Source organism: Pseudonaja textilis, chromosome 7 (assembly GCF_049901715.1).
Source record: "Pseudonaja textilis isolate UNSWEBS1 chromosome 7, rPseTex1.2, whole genome shotgun sequence".
In the NCBI taxonomy this organism is placed as follows: Eukaryota; Metazoa; Chordata; class Lepidosauria; order Squamata; family Elapidae; genus Pseudonaja; species Pseudonaja textilis.
In genome coordinates this window covers 3,149,577-3,170,219 of record NC_141996.1, presented here as the reverse complement: position 1 = coordinate 3,170,219, position 20,643 = coordinate 3,149,577, and the positions used below count along the sequence as shown (strand labels likewise).

The following is a 20,643-nucleotide window of genomic DNA, read 5'->3' as shown; positions in this document are numbered from 1 at the left end:
CTTTAATAAAGTACAGTTAACCAGTGGAACAAAATCGCGGGCACTTCATCACCGGAGGTTTTTAAGACTGGACAGTCATTTGTCTGAAATGGTAGAGGGTCTCTCGATTGAGCAGGGGGCTGGACTAGAAGACCTCTAAGGTCCCTTCCAGCTCTATCCTGATTCTGACGGGGGGGTTTGTCAATGCGAATGGTGTTAGAGGGGTATTGTTAAAGGGGTGCTCCAGTATTAGAATAGAATATAGAATAGAATAGGAGAATAGAATAGAATAGATAAAATAGAATAGAATATAGAATAGAATATAGAATATAGAATAGAATATAGAATATAGAATAGAATAGGAGAATAGAATAGAATAGATAAAATAGAATAGAATATAGAATAGAATATAGAATATAGAATAGAATATAGAATATAGAATAGAATAGGAGAATAGAATAGAATAGAATAGAATAGAATATAGAATATAGAGTGGAATAGGAGAATAGAATAGAATAGATAAAATAGAAAATAGACTAGAATATAGAATAGAACAGAATATAGAATAGAATATAGAATAGGAAAATAGAATAGAATAGAATAGAATAGATAAAATAGAATAGAATAGAATATAGAATGGAATAGGAGAATAGAATAGATAAAATAGAATAGAATATAGAATAGAATATAGAATAGAATAGGAGAATAGAATAGAATAGAATAGAATAGAATAGAATAGAATAGGAGAATAGAATAGAATAGATAAAATAGAAAATAGAATAGAATATAGAATAGAACAGATAAAATAGAAAATAGAATATAGAATATAGACTAGAATAGGAGAATAGAATATAGAATAGAATAGAGAATAAAATAGAAAATAAAATAGAACAGAACAGAATAGAATAGGGGAATAGATAATAAATTAGAAAGTAGAATAGACTAGAATAACTTTATGGTCACTTTGAATGTACACTAATACATTAAAATGAAATTTCGTTGCCTGCAGTTCTCAAAGGATATATATCCATTATATGCTACATAACCATGCCTAAATAAATTACGAAATAAATAAACAAATACAAAATGATGTGCATACCCAGGCATATTATATGACACAGAGAACCAATACAGTCTTATTATCACTGCAATTTCATGGTGCTGCTGCTCCTTGCAAAGCCCATCATCCACGACGGGCTGTGCCTTCTCCATCCCATATCCCCAACACCACCCCTGCAAGGTGGCCTTGGGGCAAGAGAGGGTGAGAGCGAGAGCTTTTTTTGGGGGGGGGGAGTCTTTTAACCCGTGCCCCTCCCTGCACCCCACACCCAGCTTCTCCCCCTCCAGCGCTCTTCCTCCTGCTTGGGTGGGGGTTGGACTAGATGACCTACAAGGTCCCTTCCAACTCTGTTCATCTGTGACTTACTTTATGACCAGTCCCCCAAAAAACCCTGTTCCATTTACGATTCGGGGAGGCGTGGGAAACGGTTCGGGACCCCCGAGGGACCCCCCCACCTCTCCATCGCCCCATCTCCTAACTCGCGGGGCCGTCGGAAGTTACTCGGCGTTGCAAACTCCGCCGCAGCGCTTACCCGGGCTTTGCAAAGCCCCGCAAGCTTGCGTTTGCGAAGATAAAAGAGGAGGCAGAGGTCGCAAAGCGGAGCAGTTCTATTCGGAAGAGGCTCTCCCGCTCGAGCGAGGGAGGAGGGAATGGGGTTGGACTAGACGACCTCCCGGTTCCCTTTCCCACTCTATGAAATCCGCTCGCGGAGGCCTGCAACCCGAGCGGCGTTAGGACCCGGCCGAGGCGAGGAAAGGCGGGGAGGGGCTCCTCTGGCAAGCGGTCTTTGGAGAAGTTCTCTCCCCCCCCCGACCATCTTTCCAGAAGTTTCTCCGGCCCTCCCCCTTATATAGCCCCCTTGGCTCCGGCGGCGGGTCGGCCCGAGGAAGTTTAAGACCGGAGCGATCTTGCCGGGGCTTTTTTTTTGCAAGCCAGGCTCGGCCGTTGCAAAGCACCGAGGTGAGAAGGGACGGAGGGGAGGACGGAGCCGGGGCCGGCCGGGCTTTGCAAAGGCGCTGCTCGGCCCCGGGAGCGGCGGAGATTTGGCGGGGGGGTGAGGGGGGCGGTTTGCAAGGGTTGCTTTTTTTTTTTTTTGCATTTTTATTTTTTTTTTTTGCAATTTATTTTTAATTTTTTGCAAGTTTTAAAAAAATGCATATATTTTTTTTTTTTGCAAGGGATTTTTAAAAATGTTTGCAAGGGTTTGGGTTTTTTTTTTTGCAAGTTGCCGGCACCCGGTCCGGTTGCCAAAAGCGGGGGGGCAACTCTAATAGGACAAAGCGGAGTTGCAAACCCCCCCAGCCCGCCCGGCTTAGGGGCCCATAGTCGGGCTCTCCATCGGGGAGAGGGAGGGATGTCCCATCGTCCCCTCCCGATCTGGGCATGGTAGGGATCCTTGTTGCCCCCCACCCGTGCAAGGCATGTTCCATCATCCTCTCCCAACCTCCTCCTCCGTGGCGTGGCCCATCATCCCTCCCAGCCCGTGCATGATATGGCCCATCATCCCCTCCCGGGAGCTGCATGGCTTATCCCATCATCCCCTCCCAGCCCGTGCATGGCGTGGCCCATCATCCCCTCCCAGCCCGTGCATGATGTGGCCCATCATCCCCTCCCAGGAGCTGCGTGGCTTATCCCATCATCCCCTCCCAGTCCGTGCAAGGCATGTTCCATCATCCTCTCCCAACCTCCTCAGTGGCGTGGCCCATCATCCTCTCCCAGGAGCTGCATGGATTATCCCATCATCCTCCCAGCCAGATGTGCCACATCCTCCGGAGCTGCGGTTATCCCATCATCCTCCCAGTCCGTGCAAGGCATGTTCCATCATCCTCTCCCAACCTCCTCGGTGGGGCCCATCATCCTCTCCCAGGTGCATATATGGCCATCATCCCCCGGGAGCTGCATGGCTTATCCCATCATCCCCTCCCAGCCCGTGCATGGCGTGGCCCATCATCCCCTCCCAGCCCGTGCATGATGTGGCCCATCATCCCCTCCCAGCCGAGCTGCGTGGCTTATCCCATCATCCCATCATCCCCCAGCCCGTGCAAGGCATGTTCCATCATCCTCTCCCAACCTCCTCAGTGGCGTGGCCCATCATCCTCTCCCAGGAGCTGCATGGCTTATCCCATCATCCCCTCCCAGCCCGTGCACGATACGGCCCATTATCCCCTCCCAGGAGCTGCGTGGCTTATCCCATCATCCCCTCCCAACTTATGAATGGCCATGTTCCATCGTCCTCTCCCAGCCCGTGCATGGCATGCCCCATCGTCCCCGCCCAGTCGGTGCATATGTCCCCATCCTCTTACCAACCCGTGCGGGCCATGGCCCATCATCCCCTCCCCAGCCCCTGCATAGTAGGTCCCATCATCCCCTGCCAATTGGCGCAAAGGGGAAACGGGACTCCTTCCCTCCTCGCCTCTCCCTTCCCAAGGTCCCCCGGCCCGGAAAACGCGGGTGGATAAAAAACGCTCTTGGACGCGCGTTCCCTTTGCTGGCTGCGTTCACACGACACGTGGATCCGAGAGTCCCTTCCCCTGGCGCAGCCTTTCCAGCCCGGGACACGGAGGGGGAAAGGCTAGGATCTCACCGAGGGGAGGAGACTGGGGGGCTTCCCGGGATCTGCCCGGGCTTGCAAACTCAAGGCAAAAGGATGAAAGCGCGCAGAGATTTGACTCGGAGGATTCCCGGGATCGGATGGAGATCCGGCGGGTGGATTCCCGGGGCTTTGGCTGGGGTGGGGGTGGGGGGAGCAAAGGCCTGTGTGGAAATGGGACCCCCCCACTTGCTTCCCCCCCCCCCGCACTTGCGCGCAAGAGAAAGGCGATCCAGACGGTGGAGATGCGCGGATCCTTTGCATTCAGCTCCCTGGGGATTTTTTGGGGTGGGGGTGTGGGGGGAGACTTTGGCTCAAGCAGAGAATGCTGAGGGGGCGATGTATGGGGGTTTAGAAGAGGGGCTGGAAAATGCAGAGTAGGGGGAGGAAAAGAAAACCAGATTTCAATGGGTTGCATTCACAGGACATATTAGAGCAAAGGGCAGAAAACTTTCTCTTGCATCAGTTTCCCCAAATCAAGCCATTCCCGGGTTTTCCCTTATGCCTAAAAATAAAACGCACAAATGGCATTTATGAAGACTTTTAATTCAGCTGGATAGGCAGGTGGAAGCTGGCTAGTCTCTAATAAACCAGGATGGTTTGCCCTTTGAAGAAGTCTGCTTGTTCCTGGGTTTTCGTTCAGGCTTAAAAATAAAATGAACCAGGGCTGCAACAAATGGCATTTATTAAGACTTTTAATTCAGATGGATAGGCAGGTGGAAGCTGGCTAGTCGCTAATAAACCAGGATGGTTTTCCCTTTCAAGAAGTCTGCTTGTTCCTGGGTTTTCATTCAGGCTTAAAAATAAAATGAACCAGGGCTGCAACAAATGGCATTTATGAAGACTTTTAATTCAGCTGGATAGGCAGGTGGAAGCCGGCTAGTCTTTACTAAACCAGGATTGTTTGCCCTTTTAACAAGTCTGCTTGTTCCATCGTGGCTAGGAGCTGGGTTGGGAAACCCCTGATCCTGAATTTGGGCCGGGACTGTAGCTTATTCCAAAAGGAACATATTTTGGAAAAGCAAAGATGGATAAATAAGGCTTATTTCTGATTATATTAAACCAGCATTGGTTGCTTTAATTTAGAATCTTTTGCATGGAGGTTGGCTAAGCTTAATTTAGCTCCTGGGGTTTTATTTTTAATTTTGCCCTCTGCAAAAGGGCTGAGAAGACTGTCCTGACATCCAAGCATCCAGAAAATGAAGCTGACCTAGATGGAAAAATAAAAGTTAGGATGCCTTTTATGCAGGACCAATAGAAGGTGGGATTTTATTCACGCAAAAAAAAAATATAAAAGAAAGATCAGTTTGGGGTTAGTGATTCTTTGGTTAAGCCGGATTGGGGTTTATTCCTATTTTTTGCTGATAACTTTTCATACACTGGGTGGGAAATATAGTTTTAGCAGGATGCCTTTAAAAGTCGAAAGGGTCAATTTAACCCTGCAGGCTGTTTAAATAGCAAACTTAATCTCCCTTTTTTTTGTGTGCCTTGGACAGAGAAAAAAAAAGGGTAGAAAGGAAGGTTCCCTTAGAAGAAATAAGGAATATTCAAACTGGTTAACCAATTCCAAAAATGCCACTCTTAATACCGTGACTGCATGTAAACCATTTTGCTAAACCAGAATTTTCTTTGTGATGGAGGCAGTTGATTGAACATAACAGGTCCTTGTGTGTCTTTCGTTTTAATGTTTGATTTTAGCTTTTAGGTTTTCATTTAGATGGAACAGTAAGCCACCAAGAGTTTATATTAAGATGGGCAGCCAATAAATTTCAGAAAGAAGGAAAGGATGAGAGGCAGGGAGGGAGAGACTAGGAGAGAGAATGGGAAGGAAGGAAGGAGGAAAGAAAGAAAATGAAAGGATGGACAGAAATTGAAGGAAGAAAGATGGATGGATGGATAGAAATTTGAGAAAAGAAGGAAGAACAGGAAAAAATGGGAAGGAAGGAAAGAAGGGGAGAGTGGAAGAAAAAAAAAAGAGAAAAAAAAACCAAGCAAAAGTTGTAGAGTAAATTCCGCAAATCAGAACGATGTGGATATTTTGATTTTAAAGTGAAGTTTCTTAGCTTTCAAAGTTGGGAAGAAAAACACAGAAAGCCTCGAAAATTCTTTGTGAGATTCCTCCCCCGCGGGCTGCGTTTTTGCTGAAATAAGCAGAACTAACCCGAAGACTTTTTAATTTTGCGGTGAAGGCGGGTTGCAGAAATAGGAGGGAGAGGAAAAGAGGATAAAATAAATGGGCTTTGATTTCTGTTCAACATCCTCTTCCTGCCCGACAGCTTGTATTATAATCATGCGCTTGGTCTCCACGTTTTTCCAGGCTGGGCCTTGCCTACGTGGCATGGCCGTAGCTTGGGGGTAGGCGTGTGGGGGTGGCCCACTGGGGTGGCTGGGAACATCTGCAGCCATGTTGCAGCCTGAATCTTGCTGGAAGTTTATTTTTTTTCCTTTTCTGTGTGGGCGGGATGTGATCCTTGTGACTGCAAAAGGATGCTTCAGCCTTGATGGAGCCCTTGTAACTTTAAATGCTCACTAAATGAATGGCTGTAAATCAAGGACTACCTGTATTTAAAACAAAAACACAGCCCACCTTACACTTGCTGGACATCCGGGGAAATCCGGCGCAAAAATATTTCCTAAAAAGTGATATTTTCTAATCTGGTGGGTTTTTATTAATGGCATGCTAATCCCATCTTGGGGATTGAAATTGCTTTAAGGGCAGAGAGTCAACCGGTAAAGTTTCAATCCAGATTTTCATCTCCACAAATGACCCGCAAAATAAGTCTTGAAAACTGCCATCAACAAAACATACCAATGGTTTTTGAAGTTAAAGGCGAAAGACCTTGCTGGAAAAATGCAAACCTTGAATTACAGAGTTGGAAGGGAACTCACAGAGATCTTCTAGTCCAACTGCTGGCTTGAGCAGGAATTTACCAGTCAGCTCAATTGGTCCAGACTCTGCAAAGAGACACATTTTTTTTGCACATGGCATGGATGGGTTGGTGCAAACACAGGAGGCTGTGCGTGCCTCTAGTGGCCTCCAGGGCAGATTAACCACCTTCAGCATCCTGATTGCAAATCCTTGATCCAAAAATCCAGCGTCCCACCAAGATAGATAATTGAAACCAGAAATATTTTTATTAGGGATTTTAAAACAAAAAAAATGGCAAAAATGCTATATATTATACTCCATATACTAACAGCAGCAAGAATTGACTTTGCCCAAAACTGTGAAAATACTTTATGATTATAAAGACGACTTTGGAATGTGCCAAAATCGATAGGTTGTCAGTGGAATTTAAAAACAAAAGAGGAGACAGAATACTATGAGATCTGGAATATATGGTACATTTGCTTGGAAGGTAGACATCAAATGAATAGAGGAAAGATAAATAAAAAAGGTATAATGGAAGTTAATAATATTCCTTGCAATTAGGTATGCGTTTGTAATATATCAACTGGATGACAATTTGTGTCACCTACCAGTGTAATAAGTGTGAATGATGGTGCATTCTACATAACTTTGAGAGATGTCAAATTGAGTGAATGCTGTCTTGCTGACGTTGCAATAAGCGGAATGTTTTCTTTTAGTGTAATTGTGTAAATATGTTCAATAAAGTATTTTTATTAAACAAAAAGAGAGGCCCAAGCCTTGCATTTTCCCCCCCAAAAGGGCATTCCTCTTAATTTCAAAGTCATTGGTACATTTCTGTGTAAGTCTGATTTCAATATGTCTCTCTCTGCAAGAGAAGCTATAACCGTGTCTGAATGCAACTAATTGCAATTAATTGCCAATAAAACTAAATTGATTGTAATGCAACTAAAAACTGAATTGCTACAAAGAAGAGAATACCTCCAAGGTCCCTTCCAATATATATATATATATATATATATATATATAGTATATTGGGTATGTTTAGTTTAATGAAGAGGAGGACTAGGGGAGACATGAGAGCAATTACTCTGCAAAGCACTAGAAAGCAGGACAAGAAGCAACGGATGGAAACCGATCAACCGAGCAATTTGGAATTAAGGAGGAATTTCCTAACAGTGAGGCTAATTAATCAGTGGAACTACTTGCCACCAGAAGTTGTGGGTGCTCCAACACAGAAGGTTTTTAAGAATAAATCGGACACCCGTTTCACTGGAATGATATAGGTTCTCCTGCCTGGGCAGGGGGTTGGACTGGATGACCTCCAGGGTCCCTTCCAACGCTTATCCCATTATTTCCTGTAAGGTTCTGCAGCTGAGCACCCCTCACGCCCCAGTGAAGGAATTTCAAAAGCTTTCCTGAACAGGTAACGGCATGCTACGGGTGCTTTTCCAATTGCTCAGCTTACAGCTAGTCCTTGACTCAACGCTGATAAAAGTCATATAAACGTCGGCTCAGTTGTGGCCGTAAAGCCGAGGACTAGCAGTAACCAGTCTGCGTTGCCTTTTTTCCCTTTGACTGCTCCGAATTTAAAACGGGGCTCCTTTGTTCGAACTGCTGACCGTTTGTAGAAAAAGCCTTCCTATAAAGTCTTCTAATTCGTTTTTTTTTTAATGTACCCGACCAGCTTGAATGACTGATCGGTGCATAAAATTGAAATTCCAGCTCTGCTGCCGGCAGTTGAATTGGTTTATTGTGGGTCACGGCCGAAGCCTGCAGGGTGTGTGTGTATGTGTGTGTTTGGGGGGAACTAGTCTGGAGAGCTGGGTGGAGAACGCAATTCTACCTTTACTCTGGGATTCTCTTGACTCGGTTAATGGCCCCCTTTTTATGCAAGGAATCCGACTTAATCCTCTCCCTTGGCCATGGTGTCCTGCCCCGTGCCAGCTCTGTTGCTGCTGAGGTGGTATTGCAGGAAAGGGAAGGGTATCGTTTTGGCAGGGATACCCTATTTCCCAAAATACGACCTCCCTGAATGTAAGACCTAGTTCGATTTTTTTGCACATGCACCCGATATAAGCCCTACCCCTAAAATAAGCCCTAATTAAGGTCCCACACACTCCAGAGTGGAGGAGTAAAAATTAAGCTAGGGTGGGGATAAGGGGTGTAGAGCTACCTTACTACTGCCCTTTGGGCAGTTGTAGCCAGGCCTCGCGCATCCCCAACACCTGCCTTGCCAGCCCATTTCTCCAGCCACCGGCAAGGCTTCGCTGAAGGCCTCTGGAGCGGAGAACAAAGCTCTGGATCGATCCAAAGCTCCATTATCGGCTGCAGAGGCCTTCAGGAAAGCCTTGCCGGCCATAGAAGAGGTTCCTGAAGGCCTCTTGACAGCGAAAAGGAGGCCAGGAACGACGTGCGCAAGTGAGGTTAGTCAGAAGATGACGTCCCCCGAAAATAAGACCTGGTGCCTTTTTTGGTGGCCCAAAAAATATAAGACAGGATCTTATTTTGCGGGGGAGCCACGGTAGTTAAAATTCTACAAGGCAATCCTCATGCAGGTATGGTAGTCCTTGGCTTGCAACTTCAATCGAGCCCAAAATTTCCATTGCTAAACCAGACGGTTCTTAAGTGAGTCTTCCTCCGTTTTACGACTTTTCTGGCCACTGTTGTTAAGCGAATCACTGCCGTAGTTAAGTTAGTAACACAGTGGTTAAGTCAATCTGGCTTCCCCATTGATTTTGCTTGTCAAAGTACAATCCTGATGGAGCCCAAAATGTATTTGAAGTCAGAATTGTTACATCTCTTTTGCCCCGTTTTACAACCTTCCTCTCCACGGTTGTTAAGCAAATCACTGCAGTTGGTCAGTTATTTGGTTGTTAAGTGAACTGGGCTTTCCCCTTGAACTTTGCCGGTCAGATGGCGGCCCAAAAAAAATAGATCACATGACCTTGGGACGCTATGACCGTCATAAGTATGAACCAGTTGCCAGCGTCTGAATTTTGATCACTTGATTGTGGGGGATCTTTTCTGGGCTATAGTCACTGCTCCATAGTTACTACTACCTTTCGCTCAAGTTGTAAACCAAGCGGGTGTGTGGCAGGGAAGTGGGGAAAAAATATTGTGACTCTAGCTAAATCTTTTAATTCAGGGGTCTTCAAACTTGACAACTTGAAGAGTTGTGGACTTCCACTCCCAGAATTCCTGCCTCCAGTCATGTTAGCTCGGGAATTCTGGGAGTTGAAGTCCACACTCTTAAACTTGCCATGATGGGAGACCCTTGGAATAGATAGAGACAGACAGACAGAATAGAGAGATATGGAGATAGAAGATAGACACTGTAGATCAGGGCTCTTCAAACTCGACAGCTTTAAGACTTGTGGACTTCAACTCCCAGAATTCCTCCTCCAGTCATGTTAGCTCAGGAATCCTGGGAGTTGAAGTCCATAAGTCTTAAACTTGCCAAGTTTGAAGATCCTTGGATTAGATGATAGATAGATAGATAGATAGATAGATAGATAGATGGATGGATGGATGGATGGATGGATGGATAGATAGATAGATAGATAGATAGATAGATAGATAGATAGATAGATAGATAGATAGATAGATATAGGGATGGATGGAGATGGAGATAGAAGATAGATACTGTAGATCAGGGCTCTTCAAACTTGGCAGCTTTAAGACTTGTGGACTTCCACTCCCAGAATTCCTCCTCCAGTCATGTTAGCTCAGGAATCCTGGGAGTTGAAGTCCACAAGTCTTAAACCGGCCAAGTTTGAAGACCCTTGCTTTAATTCTTTAATTCCGCAAAATACCCAACTGTAGTAGTGTAATCCTGAATGCCCCCTAGTGGAGTATCAGGGGAACAGACTAGCCAGAGCAGCTTCCTGTAGCCTCTGTAATTTGGCCTTACTGCCTTTTTTTTTTTACAGCCGGGCAGTTCCAGGTGTTTGAGGACTACAGCATCCATCCCTTACAGCCATGAAATGCTGCCAGGAGGAAATACTATTACGTACCTCCGGGATTGTTTTGGGAATGTGGTCTTTACGAAATGCAATTTATTAACTTTTAACTAAGCATTAACTTTATTCGATGTCTGCCTTCGAACTCTGCCGTGTATTTGATTTCCCCTCTTGGATTATAAATGGCTTGGACTAGAAGATCTCAAAGGTCCCTTCCAATTCTTCTTATTCTGTTCTGTTCCATTCTATTCTATTCTATATTCTACTCTATATTCCTTTCCTATTCTCTATTCTATTCTCTATTGTATTCCATATTCTATTCTAATTTTATATTCTATTCTATATTCCTCTCCCATTCTCTATGCTATTCTATTCTCCATTGTATTCCATATTCTATTCTAATTTTATATTCTATTTTTCTCTCCTATTCTCTATTCTATTCTATTCTCTATTGTATTCCATATTCTATTCTATATTCCTCTCCTATTCTCTATTCTATTCTATTTATTGTATATATTCTATTCTATTCTATATTCCTCTCCTATTCTCTATTCTATTCTCTATTGTATTCCATATTCTATTCTATATTCCTCTCCTATTCTCTGTTCTATTCTGTTCTATTTATTGTATTCCATATTCTATTCTAATTTTATATTCTATTCTATATTCCTCTCCCATTCTCTATCCTATTCTATTCTCCATTGTATTCCATATTCTATTCTAATTTTCTATTCTATTTTCCTCTCCTATTCTCTATTCTATTCTATTCTATTCTCTATTGTATTCCATATTCTATTCTATATTCCTCTCCTATCTCTATTCTATTCTATTTATTGTATTCCATATTCTATTCTTAATTTTATATTCTATTCTATATTCCTCTCCTATTCTCTATTCTATTCTGTTCTCTATTGTATTCCATATTCTATTCTATATTCCTCTCCTATTCTTCTTTTCTATTCTATTCTCTATTGTATTCCATATTCTATTCTATATTCCTCTCCTATTCTCTATTCTATTCTATTCTGTTCTAATCAAGGAGAGAAGCAACTTAGAACTAAGGAGAAATTTCTTCAGAGAACAATAAACCAATGGAACAGAAGTTGCCTCCAGAAGTTGTGGCTGTTCCATCACTGGAGAGGTTTATAGGAAGAGCTTGGATAACCCTTTGTCTGAAGTTGTGTAGGGTTTCCTGCCTAGGCAGGGGGTTGGGCTAGAAGACCTCCAAGGTCCCTTCCAACTCTGTTATTCTATATCTCGGTTCCTCGTAGGTCTGCAGGACTGCGCTCCATTGTCATGGATTCCACCTGGTTGATCCACCTTCTCGCGCTCTGCGCACTCTCCACGGCGGTCCCCTCCGACGACAAGAAAAGCGAGAAGCCCACCCCGAAAGAGAAGAAGCTGACCGAGAAGGCCACCACCTTGGCTGACCGCAGCGCCATCTTGGCCTTCAACCTCTACCAGGTGATGGCCAAGGACAAGAGCTTGGAAAATATCTTGGTGTCTCCCGTGGTGGTGGCCTCTTCTCTGGGCTTGGTGTCCCTCGGAGGAAAGGACACCACGGCCTCTCAAGCCAAGGCCCTCCTTAGCGCCAGCAAGCTCAGCGACGACTACATCCACAGCGGGTTGTCCGAGCTCTTGACTGACGTCAGCAACGCCACAGCCCGGAACGTCACCTGGAAACTCGGCAGCCGCCTCTACGGCCCCAGCTCCATCAGCTTCGCGGAGGACTTTGTGAAAAACAGCAAGAAGCACTACAACTACGAGCACTCGAAGATCAACTTCCGGGACAAGCGGAGCGCCCTCAAGTCCATCAACGAGTGGGCGGCCCAGACCACCGACGGCAAGCTGCCCGAGGTCACCAAAGATGTGCAGAAGACCGACGGGGCCTTAATTGTCAACGCCATGTTCTTCAAACGTGAGTCTGCGTGGGCGGAAGGAGAGTGGAGGGGACGTGGCGGAGAGTTGGCGGTATGGGTCTCCACAGGCGGATCGGGAGGTCCAGATGGAGACGGCGGCTGCCGTCTTTCCTTGTTTGGATCCCTCCTTTCCTGTGGTTGAGTCCACTTGGCGGCCACTCAGAAAGTAATACGACGCTTCATTTGTTCCTTGGGGATGCATCTAGGACAGCGGCGGCTAATTTTGGGGGCTCCTGTGCCAGAAATAGTGCGCATGCTTTCACGCTCGCATTCCAGCGCCCAGAAGTCAATGCATACCCCCTTCCCGCGCCCCCTAAGCATGAGTGCACAATCCCAACCCACTCTGTGCCTCAAAGCTGATTTTTGGCCGGTTGGAGGCCTTTTTCAGCCTCCTGGAGGCTTGAGGAAGGCCTTTGCAGGCCGAAAACTAGGCCCGTTTCGTCACTTCCGGTATTTTCAGAAAAAAACCAGGAAGTGATGAAACTGGGCTAATTTTCAGCCTGCAGAAGCCTTCCTCAAGCCTCTGGAAGGCCAAAAAAGACCTCCAACCGGCCCCAAATCAGCTGTGAGGCGCACACATGCGCAGTCAGGTAAGTTTGCCTGCAGTTCGCATGCCGGCACAAATGGCTGCATGCCACCTGTGGCACACATGCCATAGGTTCGCCATCACAGATCTAGGATAAGGTTTTCCAACCTCGCCCCCTTTAAGACGGGGTGGGGGGGAACGGACGGACGGACTTCAACTCCCAGAATTCCCCAGCCAGTCTTAAAGGGGTCGAGGTTTGGGAAACCCTGATCTAAAGTAAACCCGTTTTGCAAACTTCTTTTTCCATTGTTGCGTTTTTCATTAATCGTCATCATTTTATCAACTCCATAATCCCTTGCGGGGTTGGAGTCTGGGCAACTGAATGGAACAAGCAGAGTGTTTTAATGGCCGGATGCCCTTCCTGTCACCAGTGCGGAGTTTTGTTCAGGAGATATATTCTCAAGTGTGCCCAGAGAGAGAAATATCTGCCTTCTACCTCGGATCGAACTCACAGCCTTTTGATTGTGCGGCGATTGTGAGGCCACCACACCACTGGTTGCATTTGTCATTTGTGCTGTTTTGTTTTGTTTTAGCGCACTGGGACGAGAAGTTCCATCACGAGATGGTGGACAATCGTGGCTTCATGGTATCTCGTTCCTACACAGTCAGCGTTCCCATGATGCACCGTACAGGTAAGGAATCCTGGATTGTTATTCTTTTTTTAAGTTAAAGGGAATTCCTCTCCAGCAAAGTCCCGGCAAACAAGTCTTTCGAGAGATTTCACAACTACAGACATTTATCAGGCTTGGAGAGTTGCCAGGCCGATAATCTTCCAAACGCCACTCTGTAGCAGACAGTCCTTGGCAAGGAGTTAGGAACAGATCTTCACCCTAATGAATTGAACGGATGGTCTCCTGCAAACCCCAATCCCCTTTCGCTCCTCTTTATTCCCTCTGGGAGGGGCCATTCACCATCCACCTGTGCCTTTACTCCCGAGTCAACCCTTGTTCCTTAACTGTTCCCTTCTCCTAGCAGCTCTGTGCATGCGCACACTGGGAACAGGCTCCAGCTGTTCTTCTGCCTCACTGATCTCTGAAGGTAGCTGATCACTGTCGAACGGCCCTGGCTTCATCTCTGCCTCTGACGCAGAGCCTTCCCAGACTCCAGGACTGGCCCATATTCCTCGTCACTGTCCGAGTCTGCCGCCAGCTCCACTGACCGTTGGCGGGCCACAACACCTTGGTCCTTCTTTTCATTAAACTAGACACCCCCAATTCCAGCAACCATTCTTGGTACGTTTTAACCTCCAGTCCCCTGATCCGCCTCAGTTGCTCTTCTCTGCACGCTTTCTGAATCAGCCCACTGATCCTAAAACTTTTGTGCAGGGTTGTACAAGTACTACGCAGACGAGGCGGAGAAACTGCAGATCGTGGAGATGCCGCTGGCCCACAAGCTCTCCAGCCTGATCCTAATCATGCCGAACCACGTCGAGCCTTTGGAACGCCTGGAGAAGATGCTCACCCGGGAACAGCTCCAGAGTTGGCTGGGCAAGTTGAAGCAACGGTCAGTGGCCATCTCCTTGCCCAAGGTCAGCCTGGAGGTCAGCCACGACATTCAGGTGAGCATCCTCAGCTCTCCAGTGGGAATATGAGGAGGAAGGGACCCTGGAGGTCTTCTAGTCCAACCCCCCTGCACGAACAAGAGACCCCTTATACCAGTGGTGGACAACCTTTTGGGGCCCTGTACCAAAAACTGTGTGCATGCTCGTGTGCCAGCACCAGAAGGCGATTGCGCACCCACCCCACACGCCCTACGAATGCACACACAATTGCCACCCCGCAGCCCCCTTACCTGCACTGCGCCTCATGGCTGATTTTCAGCTGGTTTGAGGCCTTTTTCAGCCTCCCAGAGGCTTGAGGGAGGCTTTTGCAGGCTTTGTAGGCCAAAAACTAGGCCTGTTTTGTTACTTCCTGTTTTTCTGAAAATACTGGAAGTGACGAAACCGGCCTAGTTTTCGGCCTGCAAAGCCTGCAGAAGCCTTCCTCGAGGGAGGCCGAAATAGGCCTCAAACCGGCCGAAAATCAGCTGTGAGTTGCGCATATGCGCAGTGAGGTAAGTTTGCCTACAGCTCGCGTGTCGCCAGTCATGGCTCTCTGCATGCCACTTCGGCACACTTGTCATAGGCTCGCTGTCACGGACCTACAACTTTGGGCTCCCTTGTAGTTGTAAGTCGAGGTCTCCCGAACTCTTGACACCGCAGAAGTTCAGCCAACGGTTGAGCAGGGGAAAAAAAATCCAGACCCCTTTCTCTTCTCTCTCCCCGTTCAGAAACACCTGGCTGATCTCGGCTTAACCGAAGCCGCGGATAAGAACAAAGCTGACCTATCCAAGATCTCCGGCAAGAAGGACCTCTACCTCTCCAACGTCTTCCACGCAGCGGCTCTCGAACTGGACACGGAAGGCAACCCTTTCGACACGGACCTCTACAGCCGCGAAGAAATCCGGAACCCCAAACTCTTCTACGTCGACCATCCCTTCCTTTTCCTGGTCAAGGACAATAAGACCAACTCTGTCCTGTTTATCGGCCGGCTGGTGAGGCCCAAAGGAGACAAAATGCACGACGAATTGTAGTTTGTGGCACGCCGGGTTTCATGCACGGCTCTTTTGATTTTTATTTTCTCTTTTTTTGAAAAAGAAATGAAACAAATTAGGTGCCTTTTTTAAAAAAAACAAAGCGAAAATGGTACTCCTGTAAAACAGAGGACTCCAAACTTGGCCACTTTTAAGATTTGGTGGACTTCAACTCCCAGAATTCTCCCCAGCCAGCATCGCTTGCTCTCTCGTAATCCCTTCCTCTGCAATCTCTCTCCACTTTATGAGGTTGAGACATGGCTGGCTGGGGAATTCTGGGAGTTGAAGTCCACAAGTCTTCAAGTGGCCCAGTTTTGGGGAGTTCTGCTCTAAACCTTCGACTTGTTAAATTTTATGGGGGTTCATAAGATGGTGAGATACAAAGTAGGAACGAGGGAAGTGGCGGAAAGACGGAGGGCTTAATTCTCCAGCACCCCTTTCGAATCCCACTTTGGTTTATACAGGTAGTTCTCGACTTATGACCAAAATCGAGCCCAAACATTCCTGCTGAGTGATTATTTTTTGGCTCCCATTTTACAACTTTTCTTGCCACCGTTAAGTGAATCATTGCTGCTGTTAAGTAAGTAACACGGTCGTTAAGTGAATCTGGCTTCCCCATTGCTATTTGCTCGTCAGGAGGTTGGAAAAGGGGCACTGCGACCATCATATATATATTGGCATGACCGTACAACTGTGAAAAATGGCTGGAAGTCATTTTTCCTCCCAACTTGGAACGGTCAGTAAACGGAATCGTCGTAAGTTGAGGGCTACCTGTGGTTTTTATGTGCCCTGGAAACTTAAAATGCAGTCCAAGATTTAGGAAGGGGTGCGTGTGTGTATGTAATTCATGTGTTGTCTTCCAGGAACAGGAGTCTCCCCAGCTTTTAGGATCTTTTCTTTCTAAAGATAATGGCACATTATCTTTGAGCAATGAAACAAGATGGCTAAATTGGCCAGTTAACTGAGTTTGGGGTTGTGAGATTGTAAGCATGGGAAAGACAAATTCAAAAGGCATTTCTTACCCGTTTTGCCAGGTTCTCGCTGCTGTGCAAAACCCACAATGTACATTTTTTTGAGAATGCAGTAGTCCTCCGCTTATGACCACCATGGGCTAAGCCAGTGGTGGCTAACCTTTTGGGGCTCCTGTGCCAAAAATTGTGCGCGCACCTGTGTGCTAACACCCAATGCGCAATGCGCATAACCTCTTACAGCCCCTGCGCATGCACGCAATCCCCCCCCCACCTGCATTGTTCCTCACAGCTGATTTTCCAGCCGGTTTAAGGCTTTTTTTGACCACCCAGAGGCTTGAAAAAAGCCTCTGCAGGCCGAATAATAGGCCCGTTTTGTCACTTCCGGGATTACAGGAAGTGATGAAATGGGCCTATTGTCCGGCCTGCAAAGACTTTTCAAGCCTCTGGGAGTCCGAAAAGGGCCTCAAATCAGCCGATAATCAGCTGTGAGGTGTGTGCACGTGCAGTGAGAGGTAAGTTTGCCTGCGGCTCACTGAATAATAGGCCCATTTTGTCACTTCCGGTATTACAGGAAGTGATGAAACGGGCCTATTATTCGGCCTACAAAGGTTTTTTTCAAGCCTCTCGGGAGGCCGAAAAAGGCCTCGAATCAACTGAAAATTATCTGTGAGGCGCATGCATGCACCATGAGGAAGGTTTTCACTGTGGCTCGTGTGCCAGCACATATGGCTCTGTGTGCCACCTGTGGCATGCGTGTCATAAGTTCGCCATCACAGGGCTAAGCGACCGTTAAGCGAGTCTGTCCTGATTGTATAACCTCTTTGGCCAAGCAAATCCAACTGCCTGGACTGACTTTTGTCAGAGAGGTTGCAAATGGGAGACCTGACTCTTCCCACATAAGGACTCGGGGAAGCTGCAACCGTCATTCATACAAGCCAGTTGTCCAAATTCTGTTCATATTGACTGCAAGGAAGCTGTGATGGTTGTGTCAGGAATAATTTCGAAGGCACTGTACAAGCGGCCGTAAGTTTTGAGGACTGCCAGCACAGTTACCTGCCTATTTAAGCAAGCAATATAAAACTCTGCAAAGAGAGAATTTTATACCTTCCCCAAATGTGTTTTAAAACCTAGACTTTAAACAAGGAATTGAGGAATCTTGGCTTACCGCGAGTGTTTCATTTGCTATTTAATTCTTTTTTTAAAGCATTGACCTGACTCCACTGATTGAGGCTATCCAGGCACTTACAGACGTTAATATTTAAAGTCCTTACTGAGTGAGAGTATTTGCATTTTCAGTTTTATGAAACCTGATGGTTTTAGCCTTAAAAGGGAGCCAAGTCAAAACCGGTGGATGTATTTCCGAGAAGACCAAATGGTGATTTTTTTTTTTAGATTTAAACTAATGTTTTCCGCTCTAGCATTGGGGAAAATTATAAGACATAAGACATAAGAATTTATTTGTCATTACACTCGCAAGCGGGTGCAACGAAATGAGGTGCTTTTCCACAAGTAAAACTGGACAACACCATTGAAAGAAAAATAAAATTAAACACAACAGACCATACAATAATCTCTATACAGTTTAAAAATGTAAATACCCCATTACTCTCAGCCATTAAATTCCACAAAAATCTTATGACCCTGCATTCAAACTCAAAACTGCACTTGGATAAAAACTGTTCTTAAATCTAGTCGTCCTTGTTCTTAATACCCTGAATCTCCTTCTCGATGGTAATAGTTCAAAGAGCTGATGTCCCGGATGAGAGGAGTCATTCAATATATTAAATATCTTCCTCTTACATCTATTCCTATACCGTTCTTCCAAAGAGGGGAGTGAGCAGCCAATGATGTTTTTTGGGCCATTTTAATCACCCTCTGAATTGCCTTTTTCTCTGCCACTGTGCAGCTCGAGAACCAATCAAAATTATGATTTGCTGGCGTTTTGATGTAGTTTTCTTTTTTTTGGTTTTTGTTTTCTCAGTACTTTGGACCATAATCCTCCAAGCCTTCACTTCATAGCGTTGCTATGCCCATTGAGGGTATGAGATGAGGGAGAGAGGATGGATGGAGAAATTATACGAGCGTAGTAAATAATGCAGGAGTTAGGAAATGGGAGCCTTGATTAAAACTGCAAGGTAAATGTGCAGACTTTTCGGAGTTAAACTGAATATTCCCAGTTGAATGCACATTTCTACCAATGGTGATGTATCTAGAATGGGCCTTAAACCAGGTGTTAAGTAAGCAATTCAACAGGTGTATTTGCAGAGCAGGCTAAATCCTTTTTTTTTTCCTTTTTGGTGCAATACGCCTGCACCAAGCTATGTGCACTAATTCACAATTTGCAGCAGTCCTGCGCAAGAGTAAATTTGGGAAGGTTTTAACTTTTGCAGATTTAAGGTGAAGCCGGTGTCTCTCAATTTAAAGGGCCAGACTCAGGTAAAACAGAAAAATACGATGCGCGCAGCCTCTTGTCGTCCGTTTCATGCCTTTCCCGTGTTACATGTGTGATCAGCCTCTCAGGAGGGTCTTTTGGGGAGACAAGTCAAACCTGACACAGAATGGCACTGCAGGGCACACGGTGCTATCCACGGGTGGAAGGGTCGGCTGGGGGAATTAAGCCACGTTGGCGTCTGTTAACTCACCGCGCACAACTTCGTTGCTGTACAATTTTTGCAATAAAATATTTTTCAGTGAATGGCTTGATGTCTTGACGTACTTGGGTGGGAGAGGCCATGTAGCAGCAACTGGCAAAAACGCAGCTTCGGAGGGCAATAGGAAATCTCTCTTCTCTCACCTCCCCGCCCCACCCACCTTTCCAGAGCACTGAAAAAAGAACGAAATGAATATTGTTTCCAAAATGGGAAAGGATGGCACGTGCTGTGAATAAATCTGAATTTGGCTGGGCTGGGAAAGAATGATCCAGGACCAGGAGATCTTAACTGGCCGCTTTTGAGACGGGTGGGCTTCAACTCCCAGAATTTCCTACTCAGCATATGTGGACTTCAACTCCCAGGACACCCAAGCCAATGTGTGAACTTCATTTCCCAGAATTCCCTAGCCAGCATGGACTTCAACTCCCAGAATTCCCTAGCCACTTGACTTCAACTCCCACAATTTCCCCAGTCAGCGCGTGTGGACTTCAGCTCCCAGAGTTCCCCAGCCAATGTGTGAACTTCAACTCCCAGAATTCCCTAGCCACTTGACTTTAACTCCCACAATTCCCCAGTCAGCATGGATGGACTTCAACTCCCAGAATACCCCAGCCAATGTGTGAATTTCCATTTCCCAGAATTCCCTAGCCAGCACGGACTTCAACTCCCAGAATTCCCTAGCCACTTGACTTCAGCTCCCACAATTTCCCCAGTCAGCGCGTGTGGACTTCAATTCCCAGAGTTCCCCAGCCAATGTGTGAACTTCATTTCCCAGAATTCCCTAGCCAGCACGGACTTCAACTCCCAGAATTCCCTAGCCACTTGACTTCAGCTCCCACAATTTCCCCAGTCAGCCCGAGAAGCCTTCAACTCTCACAATTCCCCAGTCAGCATGGATGGACTTCAACTCCCAGAGTTCCCCAGCCAACGAGTTGAAGTCCACCAAACTGGCCGAGGTTGAGAAACCCCTCAAAACCGCAGCTCAAGTTCTACCAGCAGCTACGGAAATTGAAGGGAGGGGGGTGAGGTGGGATTGGGGTCAGTCCCCCTCTCAGCCCCGGTGGACAGGAACTGGTAGAAGGGAGTCCCTACTATATGCAGCACCTGGGCAAAGGGGATAGGAAAGGAAGTTGCACCAGGTGGCAGGACTGTAAGTAAGGGGCGATGTTTGTGTGCAACGAGGTGTCTGGGAGCATTTGGGGCCACTGTGGTTGTGGGTCCTCGGACGGCCTCTAAAAGTTCCCTCAACGGGACAGGGAAGACTGGCCAGGAAGCCTGCTGTTGGCGTGGGCATGTCTACGTCCATCTGCTGGACATTTTGAGTGGGCAGGAACCGCTGAAAAAGGCTTCCCCACTGCCCCACATTCCAGAAGGCAAAAGACAATTTACAGGTAGTCCTTGACTTACGACCACAACGGAGGCCAAACTTTCCGTTGCCAAGCAAAATCCTTTTCAAGTGAATTTTTGGTTTTACGTTTCTTGGCA

At 46.3% G+C, this 20,643-nt stretch overlaps 1 protein-coding gene across 1 annotated transcript; it reads left to right on the top strand.

The window, feature by feature from the left end:
- The first annotated feature begins 1,851 nt into the window (after positions 1-1,851).
- On the top strand, positions 1,852-19,202 carry SERPINH1 (serpin family H member 1). Its single transcript, XM_026721326.2, has 5 exons — positions 1,852-1,999; positions 11,732-12,378; positions 13,499-13,597; positions 14,291-14,523; positions 15,234-19,202. The coding sequence occupies exons 2-5, from the start codon at positions 11,757-11,759 to the stop codon at positions 15,534-15,536; spliced, it is 1,257 nt and encodes a 418-aa protein (XP_026577111.2). The 5' UTR covers positions 1,852-1,999; positions 11,732-11,756; the 3' UTR covers positions 15,537-19,202.
- Positions 19,203-20,643: the final 1,441 nt, after the last annotated feature.